At 47.4% G+C, this 10,035-nt stretch overlaps 1 protein-coding gene across 2 annotated transcripts; it reads left to right on the top strand.

Annotated features, from left to right (window-relative positions):
* The first annotated feature begins 286 nt into the window (after positions 1-286).
* On the top strand, positions 287-6,481 carry LOC139560105 (inositol hexakisphosphate kinase 2-like). 2 transcript variants are annotated; one of them, XM_071376615.1, is made up of 3 exons: positions 287-877; positions 4,080-4,311; positions 4,460-6,481. In XM_071376615.1, the coding sequence occupies exons 1-3, from the start codon at positions 661-663 to the stop codon at positions 5,409-5,411; spliced, it is 1,401 nt and encodes a 466-aa protein (XP_071232716.1). In that variant the 5' UTR covers positions 287-660; the 3' UTR covers positions 5,412-6,481. The 2 variants fall into 2 exon arrangements, with proteins under 2 accessions (XP_071232716.1, XP_071232725.1); XM_071376624.1 differs by lacking the exon at positions 287-877 and adding an exon at positions 3,918-3,939.
* The last annotated feature ends 3,554 nt before the right edge of the window (positions 6,482-10,035 follow it).

The raw sequence follows: 10,035 nt of genomic DNA, 5'->3' as shown, positions 1-10,035 counted from the left end.
AGCAGTAACCAATTCAACAGACATTAACGTATCGGCCTATGTATTTGATGTGTTTTTGTATCTGCCTGTCTGTTTTCTATGGTCATTCATTTCTCTCTCTCTCTCTCTGTTTCTCTCTCTCTCTCTCTGTGTCTTTCTCTCTCTCTCTCTGCAGTGCTCTCCTTCCTTTGTTTGCTTGTTCCTGATCTCAATGCTTAGTTCCCACCCAACAACAGCTGCTGTGCTCTGATAGGCTGAAGCGGGTATGAGGCGGGGCCGACCTGTTTTTATATTTTTCTTGCTCTGAGCTCAGTACAGACCCCAGTTCAGTATCGGCGACAGACAGAGTCAGGAACAACCTACACTCGCTCTCACACACAACCTACAGCCCCAGACCTGTCGAAAATAACGATTTACTAGCACTACGTACACAGGGAGATTCCCTTAACCCAAACCTGGACTATACTACTCTGCTTTCGGACCAGGATAGCACGGGGAACTAAACGTTTTTTCTCTTCTCCTTCCTGCTGCACCCTTTCTTTTTCCTGCTGTGGTCTCTGCTGTCCTAGCAGGTGTCCACTAACGCCCCCCAGCGAAAAAGAGCGGTACAGCCAGAAGATAGGCAGCCCAAGCAGCCTCATCGTGGGCCCCTCCAGTTTAGCTGTCCGATGCGGAGTGAGGATGAGTCCTGCTCTAGAAGCCCTTATGCAGGCAGACGGGACGCTCCCCTATCCCGGGAAAGGGGTGATGCTTGAGCCCTTTGTGCACCAGGTGGGGGGCCACTCTTGCGTGCTGCGTTTCGGCGACCAGACCATCTGCAAGCCCCTCATCCCCCGAGAACACCAGTTCTACAAGAGCCTGCCCCCTGAAATGAGGAAGTTCACCCCCCAGTACAGAGGTAAGCTTATTCCCTGATCCAACCTTAACCTACAATATAACGCTACTATCATCTGAATAACATCCATTATGCTGTGTGCGCCACTGCTACTGCCCCGTATTTCTCTCCCCATCTCCCATCTTCTCTCTCTCTTTCTCTACCTCCACCTCTTCATCTCTCTCTTCGTCTCTCTCCACTGATATGGTCAGCTGGAGTGTTTTGTAACATTAGCTGCATTTAGGATTACAGAAGGTCACTGGAGATGGCAGTACCACAGCAGCACAAAGGGATTTGTTTCATGGTGGGGCTTAAGTGGGGGGCTGGGGACAGACAGTATGTGACTGCATGATACATCAGGGCTCTGCAGTGTCAGGTTATGTAATGGTGGTGGGGGTGTGTATGACAGGATCTTAATCTCCTGATGGACAGGTGTGACCCAGGCATTCTGCATTAGACAGAGACAACCCTCCCTCACAAACACGCAAAGGTGTCCTTGGTTGGGTGTCAGTCACACAAACAGGATTTAATGTGTTTTATATTATATTCTGTTCCATTGGATTCTATCACCTTTGAAATATCACAGAGGACCAACAGTATCACTATCTTGTCTGCTCAGACCATAGTCGGCCCCAGGCCCTCTCCTGAGAGTAGGGATAAAAGCCCAGTAGCCCTGCGCCTGCCCGCATCTCCGAAGAGGGCTAAAGTTTCTGGAGGAAGGATCCAGTTCCCAGCATACTCAATAATAATGGGGCTGATCATCAGAGACGGAATGCTGAGTGGGAGAGATAGCGGTGTCTGACTGGACATCAGCCTGTCATGGATAGTTAAAAAAAGGTTCAATAAAGAAATGTATGGTTAACGAATACACACGCAAACACTCTCACACACCTTGGGTGGAATATCTCACTCTGTGTTGTTTTTCGTTGACCATGATGCTACATACCGGTGCCTCCTGACACTTGCACTCACTGATCGGCCTACACACGCACATCTCACACACACTTTCTATTACGTCACTCCTACCCTGGTTATGTGACTGAGTTGAGGCACTAGCGTGGTATCTGACTCCGCAGCAATGCGTCGTGGAACTATAAAAAACCCCAGTGTTATTTGGATGGGAGATGAAGCTGTAGAAAGAAGAGCACAGACGTCTGGTGACACTGAGAATATTCCATAACAAACACACTCACTTCTGCTCAAAACACTTTTACACACACTCTCACACTCTTACAAACGTATGTTGGCCCATATACAGTCACGTTCACACACTCGCATACTCAAAAAGCACATGAGTCGCAGGCACTTAAACACTCATCGTCACATGCCCCGCTGACAGTGCAGCTCTGACAGTTGAAACAGGCCTGGCCAGTAGAGAGTTAACTGCTGCAGGGTAGTGACATCACTGTGCATGACACACTCAAGGCGGGAGCTGCAGAGGAGAGATAAGCCCTGGGTCCCATTGTCCTCCATGTCACTGGCCAACACACCCGTTATCACCTCATACACATAGGCGCTAATGAAGGATCTGTCTTGATGGTGCAGAGAACCTTTCCTCCAGTGTAAACCAGGGATGTTTTTGTTTGTATTTCAGAAAAGCTGGGATTTGCTTCTGTTTTCAGTCTTATTATCATGTTTATATTCAATGGGATGCTGAATATCCATCCTCCTCCCTATCTCTCTCCATCTCCCAATCCCTCCCTCTCTCTAATTTATCTGTCAGCCCCTGCAGCTGTGATGTATGCTCTTCCTGTCTTAACACCCACTGCCACCTTCCCCCAGCCTGCAGAGAGGGTTGCAATACACAGGCCCTTCTATAGGGGTTTATTAGGTAGAGTAGGGTAGGGGTGTGTGCATGTTTGGGAACGCATCATAAATGATCCCAGGAATAAGTAACAGTGTGTACAGTTTTCTATGAAAGTGTTCCGGAGACCCACCACCCTCCTCCCCACCATCCATCCCTTCCCTTTTTAATTTGTTCGTGTGTTTGGATTATTGCCTTGAAATGCTGTATAAAAAGGCAAGTCAGACCTGAATGGACTCTTAAAACAGAGAGGCGGTGCACGCAAAATGCCCGACTTGATGGAACTGTTGTATCTTTATGAAATATAATTCAGGTGTGTTGTTGTCGTGGTTGTTTTTGAGTTTATACAGTGTATCTTTGCTGTCATTTCTTTTGGGTTGCCTTGAAACATTGTAACACTATGTGTATCAGTTAATGTGTGGTTCTGGGTGGGTTTGGTAGTTTCTCAATAAAGGTTGGACTGAGTGTCATACATTCGAGCCTCCTGTGGTGTTTGTGTATCTCTTTGCTTCTTGGGTTCATTCTCACGTACACATTTAAAGTACTTGGAAACGCATACATTGTTGTTGATGCTGCCTCCTTGCCCCCCTACCCGCTCTCTCTCTGCTGCCTCCTTGCCCCCCTACCCGCTCTCTCTCTGCTGCCTCCTTGCCCCCCTAACCGCTCTCTCTCTGCTGCCTCCTTGCCCCCCTACCCGCTCTTTCTCTGCTGCCTACTTGACCCCATACCCGCTCTCTCTCTGCTGCCTCCTTGCCCCCATACCCGCTCTCTCTCTCTGCTGCCTCCTTGCCCCCCTACCCGCTCTTTCTCTGCTGCCTACTTGACCCCATACCCGCTCTCTCTCTCTGCTGCCTCCTTGACCCCATACCCGCTCTCTCTCTCTGCTGCCTCCTTGACCCCATACCCGCTCTCTCTCTCTGCTGCCTCCTTGACCCCATACCCGCTCTCTCTCTCTGCTGCCTCCTTGCCCCCCTACCCGCTCTCTCTCTGCTGCCTCCTTGACCCCATACCCGCTCTCTCTCTCTGCTGCCTCCTTGACCCCATACCCGCTCTCTCTCTCTGCTGCCTACTTGACCCCATACCCGCTCTCTCTCTCTGCTGCCTCCTTGCCTCCCTACCCACTCTTTCTCTGCTGCCTCCTTGCCCCCCCTACCCGCTCTCTCTTCTGCCACCTTGCCCCCTTACCCGCTCTCTCTTTGCTCCCTCAATAGGAAAACCTGTGTTTGTTTGTGTTTGTCTTTCTCTTTACAGAGTGTATTTGGCTGGAAGCAGGACCCAGTTGGTAAGAACTGCCTATGACTAACCAGTTACTGTGAGGTTTTGGCTTCAGCATAGCATTATAAAATTAAAAATCCAATGCCGGGTACTAACCGCCTTCCTATCGTTCTCTTTCCCGCTTCCCTCCATCTCTCCCTCTCTCAGGTGTGGTGTCAGTCAGCTTTGAGGAAGATGAAGAGGGCAACCTGTGTCTCATCGCTTACCCCCTCCACAATGAACCAGAGAACATGGAAAACAAGGACCCCTCAGCTGACTGCGAGCCTAAGAATAAGATGATCAAGTGGGGCAACAAGAAATCATCGTCCCTACTGCTGGATAATGACAACTACAGCAAAGACCGGGCCAGACAGAGCACTAAAGAGAACAAGAGCAAAAGGTGAGCACATACACAGTTACATCGGTACACATACTGTATATACAAATATATTCAAACACCAACATAGATTCATAGATTCTATACAGCAAATATGTACTGTATGATGATTGGCAGATATCTAACCTCTCTTTCCTCTCTCTGTGTGTAGTTATAACGGTGCGGAGGTGCAGCAGCAGGCTGAGGTACTCCGCTACAGCCTAGATCGGAAGCAGATCAAACACAACCCCTGGAGTCTGAAATGCCACCAGCAGCACCTCCAGAGGATGAAGGAGAACTCCAAACACCGCAACCAATACAAATTCATCCTGTTGGAGAACCTGACGTGGCGTCACGCGGTGCCGTGCGTGCTGGACCTGAAGATGGGCACGCGGCAGCATGGTGACGACGCGTCAGAGGAGAAGAAGGCCAACCAGATCCGCAAATGTCAACAGAGCACTTCCGCCTCCATCGGTGTCCGGCTTTGTGGCATGCAGGTGTACCAGTCAGACTCAGGCCAGCTGATGTTCATGAACAAGTACCACGGGAGGAAGCTGAGCCTGCCGGGCTTCAAAGAGGCCCTTTTCCAGTTCTTCCACGATGGGCAGCGTCTGAGGCACGAGCTGCTCTCCCCGGTGCTGCGGAAGCTCCGGGAGATGCAGGAAACCCTGGAGTCCTGCGAGTCCTACCGCTTCTACTCCTCCTCCCTCCTCATCATCTATGATGGGGAGCCCCCCCGCCCTCGCGCCCCCACTCGACCCCGCCACCGCGGAGGAGAGGAGGGTGATGAGGACGAGCCCTCAGATGAGGAAGAGGAAGAGGGGGCGTTTGGGTTCACCCGTGGCTCGGCAGCTGGCAGCAGTGCTGGCGGGAGCAGTAACGGTAGCAGTAGCAGTAACGGTAGCAGTAGCAGTAACGGTAGCGTCGGTCGCTCGTCCCGTGGTGCAGCAGGGGAGGCCAGCAGCCCGGCAGTGGATGTGAGGATGATAGACTTTGCTCATACGACGTGTCGCCATTATGGGGAGGACAGTGTTGTGCATGAGGGTCAGGACAGCGGCTACATATTCGGCCTGCAAAACCTCATCACCATCATCTCCCAGCTGGAGGAGCACAGCGCCGACTAAAGACTGAGCCTCCACTCTGGGAAACTCAAACCTAACCTGGGAATAACAGCACTGAGCTGTAGCTGTAGCCCTGCTTTACCCTCCTCCGCCAATGGCCTGGTCCTAATGGCCACCACACGGCTGGGGGTCTGACCCCCCACCTACTGTAGGGGACAACCAGGGAGCTTCTGGCCCGGGGGAGAGGCCACCCTGGAGTCGGTTCTGCACTCCCCACCCTCCCCCTGAACCAACACGGGACAGGACCACTTGTGCACTCGTTTGCACCTTGTCTCTGTGACTGTTCTTTCTCTCTTTCTTCCTTTCTTTCTATTCTATGTGGTGGGAGAGATTGTGTCTGAGACTCTGGTCTATTAACAGGCTCAGGGACTCCTGTATCGTCCTCCTTTCCTCTCGTTTCCACCTCTCTGCTCCTCTGTTACAGACTGTTTTCTTTACTGTATGGTCTCTCTGAGAGAGAGACGTAAAGCTTAAGTGTAGTTCTGGGAGTCAGACTTGGTGCTTATTAAACTGTAAGGTGACATGAGGTGTTTGTGGATAGAGTTTGGACTGATGTTCCCCCAACAGCACAGCACACACGAGTGGGGGTTGCTTCTGTACAGACTGAACGGGGCTGGCAGCTTTGTAACGAGTGAACTCCTCGCTCTCCTATGGCTGACATTTCGTATTTCCACCATACTCCCCCCCCCCGTACTGTTTAGTCCCTAAATCATAGACATTTAAAGTAGGAGGTAGTAAGGGGATAACATCATTACTTTGTAACTTTCTTTGTTTGTCATTCCTGAAATGGTGACTGAAGAAGAGAATATATTGATTAGGACAATAAATACTATATAGAGAAAGTGTATATAGAATCTTTATTTATTTGAAATATTTCTTAAAAATAAACAAAACAAAAAAATGAGAAACAAAATGGAGAAAATAATTACTACATTCCATATTACTGTTCTAAATGTTCTGTTCTGATGACATTAGTGAATATAGTTTTTTTGCAAGATACCTCTCTTGTATACCTGTGTGTCAACAGTATGTTGTATGTTGGAAGTAAAATAAAGACATTTCTTTGTGGAAAAGCACTTTTCTGTCATTGAGCGCATAATACTTCTAGGAAAGGGATGGGAGGGGCACGGGGTGTTGTAAAATAAGGGGGGGGGGGGTTGTGAGAGGAAAGACAGTATATAGAAATGACAGGGCTGTTAAATTGACCAGTGAAATACTCTTGTGTCACCATGGCACACCACACTTGCAGGAAGGAAGTCAGTTTAAATAAGCCATCCTGTGGGAAAATGAGTCACTTCTTCTACACAGGTGTGGTTCATGGAGAGAATGAAGAGGACTGCATCTGATGTCACTCCTTCACCCTGTCCACCCAGTTACACCTCTTTCACAGCCAAGGGCAATGGCAGTTCACAATTCAATTAAAACAATTAACTAAATCGAGTTTTGATGATCTAATTTAGAGAATGTCCCTTTGCCTGTCAATGGACTAGTCTTGGGGTCTATGAGTGCACAAAGGAAAAATAAGGACACTTTCCATTACATGCGTCTATAGTTTATCCTATTATGCAGTTAAGGTGTTTTTCTTTGTTTTCAGTCCGGCTGAGACGTCTGTGACTGCCACGCCTGTTGTAGCACGTTTATGATCCTCGCATTAGGGCTCCCTCAGATTATTCTCCGCAATCCAGGAAAACTACAAGAGAGGAAAACATTGCGTAAAGCAGTAGGCTGGTAGAACCAGGGTGTGGTGTGATGTTGGCTGATGCAAGTTGTTGCCATGGCAATCTCCCTAAGTAACCTTATGGGTTTACATGTACCCTCTGACCCTCGTATTGGAAGCCGTTGTTTCCGAGTGGCAGCAGAACCTTTGTTCCACATCCAAATCGGCTTACCAGGATTGGAAAATGCTGGAAAATGCTGAACTGTAATACCACAGCTTGATAATGTGGAAAGTATGTGAGGAATGCTGCTTCACACTACAGGCATGGCTCACCTGCTGCTTATAGAAGCATGTGTGAGATAGTTGGAGGGGCGAAGTAACAGGATATATAAAGAGGCTTAGAGGCCTTTATCAGTAGTGGAGCTGTAAACTGAGCAGTGATGGGTTGTTAAAGTGGAGTGTTGGTTTAGAGACACCGGATATGATTTGTACTTGGATTATTATAGACTGATGGGCTCATTTTACATTACATTTGTGTCATTTAGCAGACGCTCTTATCCAGATGTCTTTAGAGGGAGAGATAGTGGATGTAGTGAAGTTGAATGATGGAGGCTGAGAGAGACAGTAGATTTGATCCATCATCAAGGAGCAGATCGAGGTCCATGTTGAAGATCTAATTAATGTGACACATGGAGGTTGAGAGAGAGAATGCTGAGGTTTAGATAGGCCAATGACGTCTGTGGAATCTGACTTGTGGGCTTGATGTTTACTGGGCTGATGGAGGCCTAGGCTGTGGAGGGCGGCTTGATTATGCCCCATGAAGGGCACATGGCGCCTGGAGAAAAGTCACGCAGACTCCTGCCAACCCCTATGTCCACCATGATCCGGTCCCACCCGGTATGAGTTGAGTGGCTCACTCAATCAGGGCCTGCAGTCAGACGACCCACATACACAGACACTGTGTGTGTTCCATCCATTCATTCACCCATGATACACTGATACTAGGGCCTCTACTGTGTACTGTACCAAGCCTTGCACTCATCTCTGCTTACAGTAAGACTCAAAGTCAAGGATCGTAAGGGGGAAGCTACAAAAGGAATCATAAACACATCCATAATTGTACAGCAGATTTCCAAATTGTTAGCCCTGCCTCTTACGTCACAACTTAGAGTACTAAAGTCGCATTGCGTTCAAGGACAGTTTCAATAGGAGTCCATCTTGCTGTAGGCCCAATAACTGACGTCAACTAGAACTGCCGAGTCAATGCATCGACAAGGAAATCCTTTAATTACTGGAAATGTCATTAATTCATCTTCATTACCAAGTGGAAAACTGACAACTCATCCCCCTACCAGACACTGGACCAACACCAACATCAGCTATGAACTGATTTATCATCATAAGAAAGGCAGGGATCAGTTATTTCATCTGTGGTCAATTTCACACTCTTGTGCATATACCCTGCCTCTAGTTTTTCTAGGAAAATTGTGTAATTCGTTATCGTTATCAAGGTCGATAATAAAACTGAACTTGACCATAGTTAATCTCTTATCAGTCGCCCAGGCTTGCAGTTTGAAGCCCTTCACTGCTCTGCTTCTGTTCCTCATGCAGTCCTTTTGTAAATCCTTGTTCCAAGCTACTCGTTATGGTGCTCTGTAATTATAGGCCCTTTCATAAGCCTCTTCAGAAACTCTCTGTGGCTTTCTTTCTCTTACTGACTGGGATTTGGTGTGTACTTTTGTACTATGTTTGGGGGTGGAGGGGTATGTGTGTATAAGTGTGGGTGACTGTGTGGGTGACTGTGTGGGTGGGTGCATTTGATAATATAATAATATTATATGTTATTTAGCAGGCGCTTTTATCCAAAGCTCTGCGACTGTGATCTGAGGACATTGTGTTTCATCAAGGGAACATATGGAGAGGGAGGAAATAGAGATGGACGGGGAGGGATTAAAAAGTATGATAAATATTCATATACAACAGCATGAGGAATGATAATCTGTTTTGCACAAATCTAAACATAGTCAATAAATCTTCAATCCCTGTTCGTCACATGAGCTCTGGCTTTGATGAATGACTGATGTGATGGAGGGTTAATTTTGTTAACAAAAAAATATTAATCAAACATCTATTTTTAAGGCAAAATAGACCCAGAAAAAAAACTATAACTAAACAAACATGATTATTTATTTCAGTTGACTAAAATGAGAAGAGAAAAAATGCGTTCAGCAGTGGGAAGGACGGGTCACACCAGGCAAACACAGCCTACATCAGCTGGTAAGCTGCGGTGGAGCAATCGATCAGTGTGGGCAGATCAGCAGACAGGCTGAGCTCTGGCTCCAACTCCGCTTCTGCACATTGTGCATGTGACTCTTGCTTCCCCTAACTATCTCACCACCAGCTTTCTAGTTAGCTACCATTTGCCTGGTTAAAAAACATATGCTGCTTTACAAAATTAAAAACAATAGCAGCATTGAGTTTAATAATAAAACAACAGTCTAGCTATGTTTATCTCTCCCTTGACTAGGCTATAGAAAAGTAGGCTATCTTTGAATATATAATCTCATACAACCCTCATGCTTTTCCCACTGCATTTCATATACATGTTCTTTAGCCAACGTAGCCAAGTCTCCCTAAAGCTTGGTCGCAAATGGGTCTTTCAAATGGACAATGACCCCAAGCATACTTCCAAAGTTGTGGCAAAATGGTTTAAGGACAACAAAGTCAAAGTATTGGAGTGGCCATCACAAAGCCCTGACCTCAATCCTATAGAGAATTTGTGGGCAGAACTGAAAAAGTGTGTGCAAGCAAGGAGGCCTACAAACCTGACTCAGTTACTTACACCAGCTCTGTCAGGAGGAATGGGCCAAAATTCACCCAATTTATTGTGGGAAGGTTGTGGAAGGCTCCCCAAAACGTTTGACCCAAGTTAAAAAATGTAAAGGCAACGCTACCAAATACTAATTAAGT

The sequence above is a fragment of the Salvelinus alpinus genome, chromosome 2 (assembly GCF_045679555.1).
Source record: "Salvelinus alpinus chromosome 2, SLU_Salpinus.1, whole genome shotgun sequence".
NCBI classification, from domain to species: domain Eukaryota; kingdom Metazoa; phylum Chordata; class Actinopteri; order Salmoniformes; family Salmonidae; genus Salvelinus; species Salvelinus alpinus.
This window is presented reverse-complemented; position numbering and strand designations above follow the sequence as displayed.